Below are 19008 nucleotides of genomic sequence, written 5' to 3'. Positions count from 1 at the left end.
CTATTACACATAGAAGTTTTGCTTTTTTTCACTGCACTCAAATGAGCCCTGTTGCTTGTAATTTTGGTAGTAGAAATGGAGACAGCTCCTTATTCTTATCTGTGGGATAACTCCATCTGCCTCCTCTACACTGTAGGGAATAGTATCAGTAAGCCTGGCTCATTGCTGCTGCTGTTATCCCTCATGCCCTTGGATCTCCTTTTTACTGCATCAGAACATGATGCAAAAAGAAACATGTTGGTGTGGACCTTAGGAATGGACACCTGAAACGGTTAAGAAGTTGTTGTTAAAGTAAGAAAGCCATATAAAGTTAGGCTGGAACAGGAAGAGGGGTAGCTGTGATCAGCAATTACAAATTCATGGAGTATTTCATTTTGTAAACGAAATTCCTTTCATACTAGAACTTGAAAAATAAAGAGAAGAGAAAGTAGAGTAATTTATTACTCCCACAGATCGGAAATAAAGGCTGAAAGCTAAATAACTTTAATAATAGTCTAACCAAATGTACAGATGACAGATTGTTGAGGAAACATCTACGTTAGGAATGCTTTTCTAATCTTTTGTGATTGATATCCTAGAGGGTAGCCCTCCCCTTTATCATAGTCAAAATCCTTTTTGGGGTAAATAACAGAATAAATCTAATCTTAAAGATTAAAGGAGGTGGGAAGGCATAGAGTCCCAACTATCTTTTCAGGTCCCCCAAATCAATAAAGGATGCAGTTTAATTCTGTCTCTTTAAAGAAGAGTCTCCATATGTATAGAATCCTATCTCAACAAAACACAGAGAATAAGAATTAAAGGAAAAACATGGTTACTGCTATCCATTCTTTATTCATTGCCCTCTAGGGCAATCAATGTATTGCAGAGATGGGTTGCAAAGAGGCAGCATTATCAGAATTTTAGGATTGGATAGGCCCCCAATCCAACTCCTCTCCCCTCCAATGCTTGATTCTTCTGTACAATATCATTTAGAGATTCAGACACCAAGTGGTCTCCCAGCCTGTGATTAAACATCTCCCAAGATATAGCACATTATGTCTTTCGACATCCCAGAGTTTTAGATATTAATCATTCATGTATTAAGTCAAAGTCTGTTTCCCTGTAGCTTTCACTTCTTGGTTCTAAATGGAGGCATTCTGAAGAATTTTCTATCTTCCACATTATAAGGTCTTCACCATAGTTAAAAGTAACTCTCACGTTGCAATTAGTCACAGTTCTTGCCCTCAGATAACTTACCATCTGATATCCAGTTCTGTCCCAGTCTTCCTCCTAGCATGTTATCCTTCTGCTTTCTTCCTTTCTTTTTCTAGCTTTTCTTGTTTTATCAGCTCTTTTTCTTTCTGGCTCCGTTGCCCATTGGTCGCTTCCCTATGGTTTATTTATTCAGTTTTATGTCCCTTCCCAATGACTTGCCCTCTCTAAAAGAACATTTTGGAATTCCTGGAAATCCTAGCTTCTTCATAGATCACGCAGGCACTTGGGGTTTTTTGTTTGTTTTTTGGATAAAGGAGTTGGGGGAGGGGGTGGGATAGTTTTGTAGCTTTGGAAACTTCTTGTAGCCCAGAATCTGTTGACAAGATTGTATTGCCATTATATCCTGAAGCAGCATACCACCAGAGCCTGCATTCGAAGTTTGCTTGCCTTCTCTGACAGCCTGGCTAACCTTTACATCCTCTATAATAGCCCCCACGTGATTTGATTTATACCACTTTGATATGATACAGTTATGGAAACTTACTTTCTGTTTAACATTCTGATTTTGACTTAGAGCCCCACTAGAAAAAGTGATATTAAAAATTTGAAACATTAATCCATCTCTTTTAGTTTTGCCTGTCTCCTCAAAACTGTGAAATTCTCAGAGGTATGAAGCCTTGTTTTATCTATCTTTGTTTGCCAAAGATACCTTTGTATCTCAGATATATAATGAATAATAAATATTTGTTAAATTGAATTAAATAATTAGTAACATGGTAACGGATAAAGTCTAACTTTTCACTTAGAATCTCTTGTATTAGGACACAAGTTTGTGCCAAAGTAATCACCCTATGCCCAATCAGTACATGCAGGTAGCCCAAAAAACCCATATACGGCCCGGAAGCCAGTGTCTCTCCTATTAATCCTGTAGTATGGTCCTTGGTTTATTCAAAGAATCTACGTATACTTCTATGATAGGTGTCAGTCTCTCTTGTTAATGTCTTGTAATTTGATTCAATTAAAAGCTCTTATCCATTTACCACAGTAATAATCAACTATTTTCACTATAAATGTATTATCGAGACCAGGGTACTTGTTTATATGTGTAAATACATCTTGGAGTGTGATATCATGAAGAGAACCTGTTATTTGACATTTTGCATTTATCTAAAATACATTTCAGAGAGCAGTTTGATACATTTGTCTTGTGTTTTATATGATATAAAAACACCAAATGTATCAAACTCTTGTGGTATCAAGAGTTTTGTATGTCAGAGAGACCAGGGGTTGACAAACTTTTTCTGTAAAGGACCAGATAATAACTATTTTAGGCTTTGCAGTCCATATAGTCTCTGTCAAAAGTACTCAACGTTTCCATTGTAGAGTGAAAGCAGCATTGACAATAAATAAACAAAGAAACATGAATATGTTCCAGTCAAACTTTATTTGTGGACACTGAAATCTGAGTTTCATATAATTTGTATGTGTCACTAAATATTTTTCTATTTCTTTCCTAACCATTTAAAAATGTAAAACCATTCTTAGCTCATAGCCGTACAGAAGCAAGGAAAGGACTGGATTTGGCTGCTGGCTGTAGGCTGCTGTCCCCCGACATAGGTCTAGAGCGACAGAGAACTGATCAGTTAGATTTTCTGCCTTTGTACTGTTTCGAAGAGTTGTAGTCACAATCTTAACATCTTCATTCAGTGTTGAAGTATTTTTGGTCTTGTTTATGATTAGAAATGGAAAACAAAAGACAAGGCACTCATTCCTGTTTATCTGGCAGCCAGGGTACACCTGAACGATAATCTAAAATATCTTTACCACCACAACACGCTTGCCTCTGTCAGTTTCCAAATTGTTCTGTGGTAACTGTGCTCTTAACATGTTCAGCGACAAATCCAGCTAACCCCTTTGTTCTTTTTGGTTTTTAAGGGTCTGCCTCTATCTCCCCCTAAGGAATAAAGAAACAATTCCCAAATTCACCTTCTCTGTAGCCGGGTTTTAGAAATATCTAATGAACATGGTAAAGAAAGTGAAATGATTTTCACTCTAAATTTTTGGTACACCATAGTGTATAAATTTAAGGTTGGGTATCTAAGGGAAACATTTTAGAAGGGTTCCTCTTTCAAAATAAAGATTTCTCTGAGAGGAGTTCCCTACTTCAGGGGTGATTTGGGCAGTATTTACCAAGAAGTCAGAATAAAATAAGGTTATATACTTTCGGAGGTGTCTTTGCTCCCTAATTGACTGGTTGTGTTTTGAAGGATTCCTTGATCTGTAATTAGCTTTGGGAGGTGCTTTCTAACACATTCATTCCTAAATCTATGTTCCTTTCCCCCTGGTCCAGGATCCTTTAGCTATGATACACAGTTGAATAAATTGTTTATCCATTAGCAGTTGAGCAGGATATTTAAGCCTAAAGAAATCTGCTAAGAACTTCTCTTTTTGGAACATTTTCTTTGATATTTTTCTCATGTTATTTGCTTTGTTAATATGTAAAATTATTACAAATAAATCTTATTGCAAATCTGATTCTGGTTGCTACTAATCATTAAGGAAATGAGTCAGTAATGCTGCACAGAGACAGACCCACTACCAAAAAAGGGGGGGAAGGAACCTCTGCTTCAGCAGATCAACAAGAGATATTGTCAGCCAGTCTTTCTAGAAAAATTTTCTTGTTTTTCCCATATTTTCACTCTTCTGTGTGGCCCAGTAAATGTCTTATGCTCAGTCCTAAAACAGAGATAACTTATTCACATGCGTTCACTTCTGAGAATATTAATGTTTTAAACCAGCTTTGGAACTATTTGACTTATTTATACGAAGTTTTAAAAATAATTTTTTTCTAACCCACTTAATCAGTCACTACAACACATGTAATTGTCACATCTGTTAGAAGCATTTTTAATATGCTGAATTTGTTTTTTTGTTTGTTTTAAAAAGAAGCACTCTACAAATTTGTAGTTATTAATGCCTCTCTGATCATACTGAAGAGTGAGGATGGAGTGGGTGTGGATATGCGGGCTTGAGGAGAGCTGCTCCTATAATGTGGAATTAACAGAAGGTCCACTGCTTAATCTCTTACTTCACCTTGGTGAACCTTATCTCTTATCTTAGTCTCACAGTTCTAGATTCTATTGTATCATCCAGGTGATTACTTAAAACCAGCACTCCACATTTTGAAGTGGTCTGTTTACTAGCACAAAGTATGTACTTTGTTGCCATGTCTGAGTAATACAAAATTTTGTAGTGTTTCTCCAAAGTCACATTCCTTTTAGGAATTTATTGAAAACGTTAACATGGAAAACCATTTCACTATTATAGGATATTTTGGGAAGAGAAGACACAGCTAATTAATATCTAGTCATCGTTTTCTGTTGTATATAGTTCTGTGGAATCAAGGTGCTATTTTCTAGATATCAAATTGGGGTATAATATTTTCCTTAAGTGCTTATTGTGGCTTTAATCATTTTTGGAATTTTGGGACTTCTGAGAAATCCTGCCAAGTGTATTTAATTGTGTTCCACACTAAATGATCAGAGTTTTTGTGCTGGTTATAGCCCTTTCTTTTCCATTTCCATCTCTTCAGCTCAACCCTTCTTAGTGTAATGAAATAAACTTGACTGGTCATGTCTGGTCTCCTAGACATGTTTAGTATAACCTTTCATATATGCTCAATCACTTTGATTTCTATAGCTCTATTCAGGTTTGAGAACACTCATTTGATCTGTGGAGTCCTTGCTGGTGAGTGCAGTGTTAAGGCAAAATTTTCTATTATTTAATAGTTAAAATTTTGCATCAGGCACTGATTTTACAGATGTTTGCTTTTGCATTCACCTATTCTGGGGATAATCTAATAACAGCACTATTTAAGAAATGATGAAAACTATGTTTGAAGGATAATTGTCATTGGCAAATTCCATTTGCTGGCATTTGTAAAAGGCTGCATTATAGAACGATTTTGATTTTCCTACCATAGGCAGTTTTACCAACCGTAATTTAATAAAGGCCAGCATCTTCCTAAGTAAACTCCTTTATCCAGATGTAATTTTTATATGCCAGAGAATAGCAATGGACAGTGAAAACGACTCAAGTTTTGTGGAGAAGCTAGTGATCACTATAAGAATGTACTTCTAGCCAGGGACCAGTAGCATACCAACTTTATTTAAAAAAAAAAAAAAAAAGTAGGGGAAGATATAGTCAAGAGAGAAAATTTAGACTGAAGAGAAATGTATTGCATGATTAAGAATGACACACTAGAGAGGAAAGATAAAATTTTAAAATCGTCTTTTTCTAGCCACGTGGTTACTCTGTTGTTAGTTTATCCCCATCCTGAGCATTTGTGATTCTAATGTCCTTTTCTAAACTGCCCGTTGGCCTGAGTTTTCCACCGAAAGTGTAACAAAACTATTATTTATGAAGGTTTTGGGGGTGGAGGGGCGAGGGGATGTTTTTCTTTTTGGTAATTTTTGTTCTCCTTTCTTCGTTTGTTTCCTTTTTCGGCTGAAGAATGGGCTACTGCTGCTTGACCTGTCATCTTTATGTGCTGTTTACACATGGCTTTTACAAAAGAAGCCATTACCACATCTGATTTATCTCTTATTGCAAGTGCCCCTTTAAAAGCATTTGTTTTAACTTAACAAATTAAAAAACAACAAAAAGTCACCAGGTTAGCGTTATTTTATAACCAAGGGAAACACCGATATTATTAATTTTTCAAAATAGGAATAAGATTACAAATATCGATACTATAGTAAATGTATAAAGACGTGTTTCGTTTTATAGAGCTTTTTCCCAAGGCACTTAAAGCCATTCTTTGCTGAGACATAAACTTGCCATGTTTTGTTAGAGAGAAGTATGTGGAAACAAAGCACTCGCAATTAACGGATCTTATCAGGATTGGAGTCTACTACATTTTTTAGTTTGCATGTTGCAGACCATTTGGGGGTATTATTTAAATACATCTTGATAATTTAAGTGACTGTAATATTTATTGTTTACTTTAGTTAAGAACCAGGAGCTGGACTCTTCTGCTGGGTATCTTCCTTCTGTGCTTAGCAAGATAACCTCGATTCCTGCTGGTTGTGTGGGCATTTGCAGTACAAAGCATTTCTTACGGGGTTTGCAAAGCAAGGGTAATGTGCTCTGTGGGTGTATGTGTGTCTGTGCACACCCCTCCCCCTTAATCCCACTGACACCTTCTGCTCACTCCTTTCTTCTTATCAAAACTTATTTTTTTAATCAAAACTTATTTTTTTTAATTATATAAGCCTAACGAATCCCCAAAACCCCATTTTTCCTGACATACAGGAACACTGATAAAAGTTTAATGTATTAACCTTCCCTGAGGTATTTGCATTTCAATAGGCCACAGAGTCATTGCAAAGATGATGGTGACATTACAGAGTTGATCATATCATTAAGCAGTATTTCCAAGGCTAGTCCTAACTCTCAGTTTACTTGATTGAATGGCAAAATAGAATGAAGAGAATGTGAAAACCAATGGTAGTTTAATAGATGTGGTGGATTTAGGTTCCATTGGGTAAAGTGACTATAGAAATAGTATGCTAAATCTCAAAGGCTCTTTTTACAGAAAATTTAGGAATTTCTGGAAGCAGAATCTGTGGTTCGTAGCATAAAAAGATATGCTTTGGGCTTAGAAACAGCAATAAATCTATTAAGCTTTAAAATGGTTGTAAATTTTGTGACTAATCAGAAGTGTTCTCAAAACTATTAAAAGTGGCCTATCCAGTGTTCTTCATGAGAATCTTGGCTCAGGAATAATTAAATATCCTCATAGTGTATCAATTTTAGTTCTTATCGTCTATCACAGTTTTTTTCTAAGTTCTACCTGGTGATGTCCTCTAAAATATAGTGAGAACCTGGCTCAGAACGTGCTAAGCTGAAAGACCAGCCTTAGTTAAATCCATAGGGTTGGCTAATTTGGATACTCAAGAAACACTTCCATAATGACTGGTTCTGGTTCATGTTTCTTTGCAAAAAGTAATATTTTAAGAAATATAGTATAAAGACAAATAATATCTAGTATTTGCTTAGCACCTCAGTTTGAACACTCTGCACGGTTAACCCTCACAGTAGCCATATCAGGTAGGTAGTGGTGTTCTTGCTTTATGTGATAAAATTGAGTCTCAGAGCGGCTCAGGGACCTACTTAAGAACAAGCAGTTTTTAAGTGAGAGAACTGGAGCTAAATCCAGGTCTTTGATGTTTCAGTCCAGTGATATTCTGTTATGATACAGGTATATCCTAAGTCACTTAGTCCCCAAGTGAAAATGTGATGAAAGTTACAGAAAGTGAATTAAGGAGAGGGTTGGAATTTGTGAGGCTCTAATGACTTATAAAACTAGGTATTAACAATGGTGCTCTAAGATCCCCAAACCACTAATGAGTTGATTTATTAATACTGGACTGCCCTTAACTTGCCTTAAATCCCTCAGGTTGTTTCACAGAATGTCCCAGAACCTGAAATAGGATCTTTCAGTCAGTAGGAACCAGAAAATGGGAATAAGAAATGAGGTCTTTCCTATTGTTGAGACAGAGAGTCTCAGGGCTTTTGTTTGGCCTTGGGGATAATCTGGTTCCTGGTTTAAAAATCATTCAATAAAAAGAATTGAATTTTTTAGAAGAAAATAGTTGTTTCCTTTATGTATTTATTGGGGATATTTAAATAGATCAATAGTTCAAATTCCCATTAATTAAATCAAACCTCAAGTACCAGGTCTGAGGAAAATTAGATTGGTGTCCAAAAGCAAACAAACCAAAAACACCTCGTCATCAAACCAAATGACATTTTATAATTCTAATAATTATTTGTTCTTTATCAAAGAAAGTATTTTTGGTTTTCTGTGCTTGAACCTCTAAGTATATTTCTGTAAAAGTGAAACTCTTGCTGATTTGGAAGGGAATGTTTGAGACTATTTAAGATGGCGCTGGTAAAGTGGGTTAAGACAGGATATTTATGTAATTTAGTGAGAGAATTTGTATTTTGGTCTGGCCAAACTAAGAAAATTCTTTTGCAATCATCATTTGTGTTTCCTGCTTCTCAATTTAGTCATTTTGATAAAATAAAATGTCACCTTAGCATGTTAATTGCCCTTCTCTTAAAATTTGTCTTGTATAATTTCAGCAAGTAAGAAAACCCATATTTATTAATTTGTCTATAATGTCTGTTTAAACATGCATATATATATATGATGATAAAATTTTCACAGGTATTCTAAAAATAGATCTTTGAAAATACTGAGTAGAATATGAAGGAAAAGGATTTTTCTGAAAACTTAATATTAAACATATATTGATTCCAAGACTCATTAGAAGTTAGCTTTGTAACTGATATCACTGTATTTTCTTCCTTCTTTTAAAATTGTTCTGTCAGCGGTCTAATTCTGCTAATGGTGGACTCAGTAACATTGTTGACTGGCTTATTTCAGTGTTTAGTGTAATGTTATAATACCTGAGAGGCACAAAAAATAACAAGACACTGTAATTAAGCTTACTGACCAGCTCTGATAAAAGTTTGCTTTCTCCCCAGGGTTCCACCATTGCCCAACCACCACACAGCCCTGAGTTTATTATGCAGATATATTTAACTGCTATCTGTACATATCATTGTTAATACCTTCATTCAGCTAAATCTAAGTACCCTGGAAAATGGATCACTGCCTTCTTTTATTTATCTCAAAAGCACCTAAAAGAGGATTCTCTTCTGAGGTGGCAATTAAACACCTATTTATTGAATTTGGTAATTTCATTCTGCTGTCTTATACTTAATTTCAGTAAAAGAAGGTCTCAGCCTGAGGTGTAGGGCACTCAGCCAAAACAAAAACAAACAAACAAAAAACCACACACACACAAGAAATATAAAGCATTCTGATGTGAAGTATGATAGTGTTTATCTATAGTCTATATCACTAATCTAGAGTTAATGTTCAAATCACGTCTTGGATGCTTTAATATTTTATATTCCCAGTTGCTATCATGACTTTGGCAAGAGAGTGATAATTTTCCTTAAGTGTCTTTACTGTTTCAGAAGCAGATGTCTAATAAGAAATTCACAGAAACTCTGTGACAACTCACAGATACAACCGTATTTTTAGTCATATTCCTGAGAATATCCCTGCCATTTCTAAATCAGAAAGCATTAAACAAAATGTAATGAAGCTACACCTTACATTTGAGCTATTTCTTCTCCACTCAGATAGATTATCCATCATCCTTGACTTTGACTTTCAAAATCCACTCACTAAATTACTACAGTTTTATATTATATTCTCCATATAAAAGAGAATTTTTATACTATTTACCAGTTACTGACGTTTCTTATCATTCTTTCCATTAACTACTTTTTCATTTAGGAAACCATTAAGGTTTATTATTAACTGTTTTCAAAGGCTTGGAGGATTTTAAGGATTTATCAGCACTTCCTTCATAAATTGTTTAACAGACTCTTTGGGTTTTACAGATCACTTCATTATGAAACCAGTGTAAAAGCCTGCATAAGAAAAATTATTTAATAGCATTTTTATTACAAAGGTAATGCATATTTATTTTAAAAAGTTTGGGAAATACAGAAAAACACAAAGAAAGAAATTAAATTATTTGCAATCCTACCCCTACTGATATTTTATTTTATTTTTTTTGTTTGTTTTTTTGTTTTTGTTTTTTTTGCGGTACGTGGGCGTCTCACTGTTGTGGCCTCTCCGGTTGCGGGGCACAGGCTCCGGATGCGCAGGCTCAGCGGCCATGGCTCACGGGCCCAGCCGCTCCGCGGCATGTGGGATCCTCCCAGACCGGGGCATGAACCCGTGTCGCCTGCATGGGCAGGCGGACTCTCAACCACTGTGCCACCAGGGAAGCCCCCTACTGATATTTTAGTATACCTTGACATCTTTTTCATGTATGTAATTACACACATTGGAAAATATAATTTTTAAATTGGTAAGAAATAAAACATAGCATATTATTAAGAGGGGGATTTAGTCTTTGAAGTTAGCATTTTTGCCTCTTCCCTTATTCCAACAATCTAATCATGGTCCTGAAATGAAAGTATGTCCCTGAAATCATACGACAAGGTTGGCAGGGAAAGAGCTGCTGTTCTTCATTTGGTCCTTAACTACCTACCCAGGATTTTAATGTATAGGAAGATAAAATGAGACAATAGCAGGTTCCTTTTCTTTTTTTTTTTAACAGAGAAAGGAATTGTTTTCCTATTGCCATCTAAAGGTAAAATTGGACTTCATTAAGCAAGGAACAAGGACAAAATGTGTGTGGGGAAAATTACCACATAGGCCCTCCAGAAAAAAAACTTATATGGCTCTTGCTTATGTAGCAAAATTTTAGAAAGATTTTCAGGATTTATTTTCATTGTGTTGCTTATAGGATAAGAGAGTCTTGTCAGTATAACCGTACTTCTCTCAATAGTCTCTTCAAATATATAAATCCCTTCCTTCAAAAATAACCTAAAACGAAAGACTCTGGATTGCATTTAATGGAGTAGCAGCAAAATTCCTATAAAACACCCATATCCTGCTCTTAATATCTGTAATCCCTAAGTCAAGGGAGAGGTTATTTATAACTCACAAAGTCACATACATACTCAGGGTTTGATGATCCTGTGACATAATCTGTTTGAATAAGTCATTTTCAAGAGAAAGCCTTTAGGGAAAAATTAAAAATCTCTTGATTTCTGAATTATCATACTTAGCAGGAACCATTGACTTTTTAAGTAAAATTGAGAATTTTCAATCAAATAATGTTCCTGCTCACTTAAATATTGGTTTAACATTCTTCCTTCTCATATTCTTTTATTAAATAATTAACTAATTAATTAATTTTTGGCTGCCTTGGGTCTTCGTTGCTGAGCACAGGCTTTCTCTAGTTGTGGCGAGCGGGGGCTACTCTTTTGTTGCGGTGCGCGGGCTTCTCATTGCAGTGGCTTCTCTTTGTTGCAGAGCATGGGCCCTAGAGCGTGCGGGCTTCAGTAGTTGTGGCACACGGGCTCGGTAGTTGTGGCTCACGGGCTCTAGAGCACAGGCTCAGTAGTTGTGGCGCACGGGCTTGGTTGCTCTGTGGCATGTGGGATCTTCCCAGACCAGGGATCGAACCCGTGTCCCCTGAATTGGCAGGCAGATTCTTAACCACTACACCACCAGGGAAGTCCCCCTACTCATATTCTTGAAACCAACTAGACAGCCTTGTGGTACTTTATACAGGCAACTGGTCTTTCTATTGTAGCATCCTTCTTATAGATCCTGCATCAGGCCAGACAAGCAACACATCACATCTCAATTTTATCTGTCACTGTGGGTGGTGCAGACGCAGTCATATTTATTCATATCCTTGAGAAGATCCCTGTAAATTTTCCAGGCCAATTTGGTATATGCAGCTGTGCAGAATCTTATATAATCCAGTGCTCCATGCTGATGGTCATAGCCAAAGGCACAGCACTGTCAGTTAAAATTCCTCACTCATATTAGATGCCAAATTGTGGGTGTCTTATGTCATGGGGATTTTAAATCTTCTTTTTGACCCAATCTTTTCTTCTGGCTTTCCAGCCTTCTCCTTATATTTCAAAGTATGGTGTCGGCCACTAAAACCAGACTGTGCTAAGAGGACTTTGGACAACTTTGTGCTTCCCAAAAGAATAGGTTTAGTGTATATTCTTTTGAACATAATAGGACATGTCCTTTGGGCCTACTTGAGATACTTCCCGTTGCCATGGGAAGAAATGGGCTTTAGAATCAAACACTGACCTTAGTTTAAACCCTGATTCCATCACTTCCTAGGTCTGACTTGCTTACCCTCTCCGTTTCTTCATCTATAAAATAGAGATAGTGACTACCTCATAGTGAGGTTGTGAAAAATTAAATGAGAAAACATGTTAGAGTGACTGTCACACGGTGAACATGCAATAATGTTAGTTTTCCTTTTATTTTACTGATGTAGGAGATAGAATTCTGGTCTGGTCAAGTGGGCCACTTCTTATGTTCTTTGTAAACAAGCCTTTTCAGTTTTTTGTTTTTTTTTTTTTGAAAGAGCATCTCTGGTTTTTTTTTTAATTAATTAATTAAATTGATTATTTTTTTATTTTTGGCTGCCTTGGGTCTTCGTTGATGCGTGCATGCTTTCCTCTAGTTGCGGCGAGCGGGGGCTAACTCTTCATTGCGGTGTGTGGGCTTCTCATTGCGATGTCTTCTCTTGTTGCGGAGCATGGGCTCTAGGTGCGCAGGTTCATGCTTTCCTCTAGTTGCGGCGAGCGGGGGCTAACTCTTCATTGCGGTGTGTGGGCTTCTCATTGCGATGTCTTCTCTTGTTGCGGAGCATGGGCTCTAGGTGCGCAGGTTTTAGTAGTTGTGGCACGTGGGCTCAGTAGTTGTGGCTCACAGACTCTAGAGCGCAGGCTCAGTTGTTGTGGCGCACGGGCTTAGTTGCTCTGCAGCATGTGGGATCTTCCCGTACCAGGGCTCGAACCCCTGTACCCTATATTGGCAGGTGGATTCTTAACCACTGCGCCACCAGGGAAGTCCCAAGCCTTTTTAGTTTTTGAATGGCACAAGGCAAAGCAGTTCTTAGGGCTCCTGGATTTATTTGGTATAATTTCAACAAGTTTTTACTGAACATCTATTACGTGCCAAAAACTGTGCAAGAGAGATAACAGAGCTAAGAAACATAGCAAGTTCTTATCAGTCTAATGGAAAAGACAGATGAGTAAACCAATAATGACAGGGTACAATGGGAACAAAAGAGGCACGGTATCTAAATATACTTTAGGCAGCCCGGGGAAACTTCCAGAAGAACTGACCTGAGCTGAGTATGGACTTGCAGGCAGAAGGAACAATACGATATTGACAAAGGCACGGAGACAAAAGAAAGCATACTCTGTTCTAGGAACTGCAAATTGTCTTGAATGGAGAGAAGGATGCATGTGGAGTTATAGCAAGGTGAAGCTGGAGAGAGAGGTAGGAGTCATATTTTATAGTATTTTCTGTGTCTTAATAAAGGACCTGAACTTTATCTAGAAGGCAATGAAGAACCACTGAAGGATTTTAACCTGAAAAATGGAATTTTCAATGTTTCATTTTAGAAATAAATATTTTCACGACAGAATAGAGGATGTGTTCAGGGAAGGTTTGAGATGAGAAAGAAGGAAGGAAGAAAGAAAAGAAGAAAAATTGTTTAGGGCATTAGTAGTAAGTGGGGTGAGGCACTATTAGAGCCTGAATGAAGATAGTAAGTGTGGGAATAGAGAAGAGTAGACAGATAAGGGAGATATTAAAGTGGAATAGATGAGTTTAGTTTGGGGCATATTGTGTTCCATATGCCTGGGAGAGTGTCCAGTAAGTAGTTGGCTGTGTTGTCCAAGAGATCTGGACAACAGAGCCAACTGGAGCGGCTGATTTGACCATATGTGAGAGTGCTCTAAGTGGTAATCCAACCCAACTGTTATCAGTTTTCCTTTCATTTCCAGTGACTAATACATATTAGGTGATCAGTAAATATTTGCTGAATTGATATTACTGTGGCTACAGCTTTTACCCTTGGTCTCCTCTATTCCTGCTTTGAAAAAAATGATTGATCTATCTAATTTTACTCAGCAGTAGGCAACTTTGGGCCAGGTGGTGCTGGCCTAAGCAACATTTAATTCACAAATGGCTTCTTGATGACAGACCACTACTTATCACTTGAGCAGACTGGTATAAAATTGGCTCTTACTTGATTATCTTAGGTATTTTCCTGGTTATTAATCAGCCTTCTCAGTTGTGACAAAATTATTTGGAGAAGCCATGAAGTGCCTCTCCATGTGAGTGGGTGGGGATATGCTATTCACAGCGCTAGAGCTAGCATATAGCAATTTGAGAAAGCCTGTTTGTTTATTACCAGCTCTATTTTTGGGCAGCTCCATAGCAGCTTGTCTGACTCAAAAGAAATGGTGAAATAAGTGCCCTAGAAAGTAGTACAGTGTGTTAATAACATAACAACAAACTCATTCTAGTGTCCTCCAGGCCCTAGCCTATTATAGGTGCTCAGGTAATGTTGATTGAATTAAGTGAATCTACATGGTAATTGACAATTACAGAATTTACATGCTTTCATATATATTATTGTATTTGATCTTCAGAACCCTGTGAGCCAAACCAAGTATTACTCTCATTTTAAACATGAGGAAATTCATATACCCTTAGCAAGAGTAGTTTATGTATCTCTGATACATCTGCAGACAGAGACAGTTTCTCTTGTCATCTCTCAATTCCACCTTTTCATGTCCTGAGTAATATTCATGATCAGTCAGTGAAAGACCTGTCTAATGTGAGTTCAACTTGTACCACTTTGAGATGCTCTTGAGTTGACTGTTTCTAGAAGTAAGGTTGGCCTGGAGTTCTTGAGTGCAGTGCATCTTTTCTTACCTTTCTTGGCCACTGGTTTATATTCATCAAAATGTAGGCTGGTTTACAACTTAAGGAGCAGCAGCGATTTTTTAAGAAGTATAATACGTGTAGTGTGATTTGAGCACTAAAATGTGTAAGCTGCTCCAAGTGTACGTCATCTACTCCAGGAACACCTTTTTAAAAGAGTCCTTTTCTGTTAAGTTCCTTTATGGCATGCATGTAATATGGTAAATTGATCTTACCAAAATTTCAGACCTAAGTGACTTATGTACAGCTCTCTGGTGAGCACATGCAGATTTTCCTGACATTTGGCTTCTGTTAGATTGTTCATTTCTCAAATGGTTCCTATTCTTTTCCTAATAGTGTGAATTCCTACTTTTCTTCCACCCACAGCACCTTTCTTTAAACTTTAGGAGTAGGTCTACTGTGATGTTATCTTCTCATCCACATTCTCTTGAAAGTTCTTATTTTAGATCTATTTTCCCTGTGATATGAGGCATTTAGCCCAGGAGGGAACTCTGTGTTTCCAGGATTTATTTCTCTTAGGGGTTGGAGATACGTCATTCATCTGTGGAGAAATACTTCTCAGCTGCTCAGTCGCGTTTATTCTGTTTACAAAGAAATGTTTCACTATTTTTGATATTATAGTTAATTCTTTGACCATGATTGGATTAAGTCTGTGCTGGATGTACTCAATTTCCATATCTCTGCCAACCAAAGTCTAGATTTTAGCTTCTCCATTATGGGCCAGCATGATGATACATATGGCTTGGAGATACGTGGAATATTTTTCAATCTGATCAGACTCCTCAAGCTTATGTTTTATTGACTTATAAGTTGCATGTGTCCTGTGCATAGTAATGAGTTAGGTATTTAGGAATAGTGACTCCTCCGAGTATGAAGAGTATGTGTTATACAGAGAAGACCATAGTAATACGAAGTGCTTGGTACTATGTGAGGCACATCGAAATCATTTCTCAGATTAACCATGTTGTAGAAATATGACCAAAATGAGGTTGGAATCACTTAAGCTGCTGACATGTTTAGTGAACAGTAATTCTTCCTTTTGACCACCTCAGGAGTTAAGATTCTTGGTTTATATTAGTATTAATATTTTTGAGGCCTCTTAGAAATCATTGTTGATTCTCAGAGTTCACTGTATTCCCCACGTATTTCTAATCTTCTTGCTTTTGTATGTGTTCATTCATTTGTAGAATATAAATGGCATTCGCACAGAGGAGGTGGCTGCCATGACCAAGGGGCCATCTACCAACCCTGACTCTGAATGGGAGGGCCCCAAGCATTCAGTAATTCCTAGTAAGAGCCAAATGACTACCCCGTTGGAGTCTCCACAAAACTTTGACTTTGGCTCCCTCTCCATAAGCAGCAAGGAGACAGAAGAGAAGGAGCAGGGGGCAACTGCCTATCTTGATATTAAGGAAATGTCGAGAGGTCCAAGTGGGGAATGTGTAGGAGTGGAGGAACAGGCCAGTGCCTTAAAGTCCTCAATATCACCAGCTTCCTCTGAGCTGCAACTTGCTGAAAAAAAAGCAGAGAGTAGTGAAGAACATGTTATACCAGGAGAGCCTGTTGGAGAGCAAAATGGATCATTTCTTGACTCTCATGTGGGTAACCAGTTCCCCACCCTCATTCGAAGTTTCCAGGTAGTAACTGATTCAGTCGTGCAGATCTAATGACTCACTTTGGGAGAGGGCCAGAATCTATTCTGTGGAGGAGGTGGTGGTGGTGGCAGTGGTGAGGGTAGTAGCCTCTTGGCTTTTTTTCAAAATCACAGATTAAAATTGAAGTCCTTGATTACTACAAAGAAATTTATTCAAAGTCACTAACACCAAGGCTAGAAATGCTCTCTCCCCTGTTGACTTAACAAAACTCTTGGGGGTAAACTCCAGCTGTTTATCTTTATGAAGCTGGTGTAAGTACGTTCCTCTTTTCCTTGCTCAAGTATGGGCTGTGTAAGGAGGTGAATTTCTGAGACTTCTGTGATGAGGAGCCCTCAGTGTTCTGAGACCCTGCTCAAAAAATTCAAATACTCTTAATTACAAGGGGTAACTGACTTTTTAAATAAGGAGTCAGGCCCCAAATAATTTTTTGTGTATTGCAGCCACATAGCGCAGCCCACCACTCCCACTGACCCCACTCACGGGAGCTTCCATGATTATAGGTACTAATCTCCTATGCTAAGGTGGATGGCCACTTAACTTTACCACAATCAAATGGTAGTTTTAGGGTGATTTATAGTCTTGGGGAAGGTGAGCTGATGGACAAGAAACCTTTGGTATTTCGCTCATGTTCATTCTTCTGAAATTCTGAGATTAATCACCAGGTGGTGGTAGAACTGATTATTTTCTCTCCAGTTTTCCAAATACTCTTTCTTTTCAATAACTCCAGAGTGAATGTCTGACATTGATTTGAAAGAAGTTAATGAATTCCAGGGTAATGTGTTCCAATGCCACTGCTATTTCATGTACCATTTGTACATAGGGGAGGAAATGTGACTGATTTTCTTAATTTTAATGGTACAGTCACAAGGACAAACAAAAGTGAGTGCTATTTGGCAAGTAGTTTTATATTCAAATTCTGAAGGTCAGTCTGAAGTGTTTTATATCACCAATCGTAACTGTCTGATATCATAGCTTTCCATTAAGCATGTGAAAGTGATTATAGTAATGCTGTTCTTTAATATCTTTCATGATTTGACACCTTGTCAGGGCTACTTTGGAATAGTGTCCAAGTCTTGGGCAAAGATTGAGCTAGCCGTTTGCTTGATTAGAGCAATCACTTTGATCAGCTCAATGTCAGAAGGTTAGTTCTCCACAGCCTTCAGAAGACTCCGGTAACTCTGTTTCTTTACTGCTTCACAGCCTCCCCTGGTGAAGACTCAGACTGTCACCATCTCAGACACTGCCAATGCTGTGAAAAGTGAAATTCCAACCAAAGACGTCCCTATAGTCCACACCGAGACCAAGACCATCACTTATGAGGCTGCCCAGGTAGGACACAGTTTGATGTTTCAGAACCAAAGACTACAGTAAACATGATGAATAACCTTTCTTCACAGGGTCGCTAATCACTTGCTGCAAATAATGCTAGGCTTTTCTGGGGCAGTTCTTTTCAGAAGAGAGTACTGATCTCAAGATGTCCCAAAATACTTTTTCAAAAGCAACATTATCTTGGATCTGATTGCTTATATCCACCCAATTCAGTTAGGGAAGGCAGTCTAGTGTAATGGTTGATAACATGGGCTTTGGGTCAAACAAACTTGAGTTCAGGTCCCAGCTTTTTTAAAAATTTAATTAATTTATTTTTGGCTGTGTTGGGTCTTCATTGCTGTGCACGGGCCCTCTATAGTTGTGGAGAACAGGGGCCCCCTCCTTGCCGCAGTGCGCGGGCCTCTCTCATTGCGGAGCATGGGCTCTAGGCATGTGGGCTTCAGTAGTTGTGGCACGTGGGCTCAGTAGTTGTGGCTTGCGGGCTCTAGAGTGCAGGCTCAGTCGTTGTGGCGCACGGGCTTAGTTGCTCCGCGGCATGTGGGATCTTCCCGGAGCAGGGCTCGAACCCATGTCCCCTGCATTGGCAGGTGGATTCTTAACCACGGTGCCACCAGGGAAGCCCCAGGTCCCAGTTTCTTCATTTGCTAACTTACAAGTGGTTGAACTTCTGTGAGACCTGATGCCCCCCCACCCCACCTCCACCCGCATGATGTTAGTATCTACTTCATGATTCTGTTGTAAAGCTTATATAAAATACAGTACTGTATGGAATCAACTTGAGCACCATGCCTGAATGTGTAAATAAGAAACAGCTATAATAATTATAATCAATTTATTACAATTAAATTTAAAATCATGTTAGAATTTAATACTTAAAATTTTTGTTTACTTCATACTTTTAGTAATATTTCTCCTTCATTGTTAGTAATTTGAATGAGCTCGGGTTGCTGTGTGGAGTTGTTTTTCTTTATATATATATATATATATATATATATTTTTTTTTTTTTTTTCTTATTAGTCATCCATTTTATACACATCGGTCTATACATGTCAATCCCAATCTCCCAGTTCATCACAACACCACCCCCACCCCGTGCCAATTTCCCCCCTTGGTGTCCATAGGTTTTTTTCTCTACTTCTGTGTCTCAATTTATGCTCTGCAAACCGGTTCATCTGTACCATTTTTCTAGGTTCCACATATATGCGGTAATATATGATATTTGTTTTTCTCTTTCTGACTTATTTCACTCTGTATGACAGTCTCTAGATGCATCCACGTCTCAACAAATGACCCAATTTTGTTCCTTTCTATTTCTGAGTAATATTCCGTTGTATATATGTACCACATCTTCTTTATCCATTCGTCTGTCGATGGGCATTTAGGTTGCTTCCATG

General features: G+C 37.8%; 1 protein-coding gene across 22 annotated transcripts in view; it reads left to right on the top strand.

The window, feature by feature from the left end:
* EPB41 (erythrocyte membrane protein band 4.1) overlaps positions 1–19008 on the top strand; it is a 206431-nt gene that overhangs the window by 163239 nt on the left and 24184 nt on the right. For 15 of the 22 annotated variants that reach the window (XM_055083300.1, XM_055083292.1, XM_055083306.1 and 12 more), the window contains one exon: positions 17485–17613. In XM_055083300.1, coding sequence (XP_054939275.1) covers positions 17485–17613 — 129 coding nt within the window. Of the gene's footprint in view, positions 1–15816; positions 16267–17484; positions 17614–19008 lie in introns of all 22 variants that reach the window. The other 7 variants (XM_055083316.1, XM_055083286.1, XM_055083277.1 and 4 more) reach the window with 1 other exon arrangement.

The sequence above is a fragment of the Physeter macrocephalus genome, chromosome 3, assembly GCF_002837175.3.
Source record: "Physeter macrocephalus isolate SW-GA chromosome 3, ASM283717v5, whole genome shotgun sequence".
In the NCBI taxonomy this organism is placed as follows: Eukaryota; Metazoa; Chordata; class Mammalia; order Artiodactyla; family Physeteridae; genus Physeter; species Physeter macrocephalus.
Note: the sequence above shows the minus strand (reverse complement) of the source record. Positions and strands in the feature narration are given on the sequence as shown.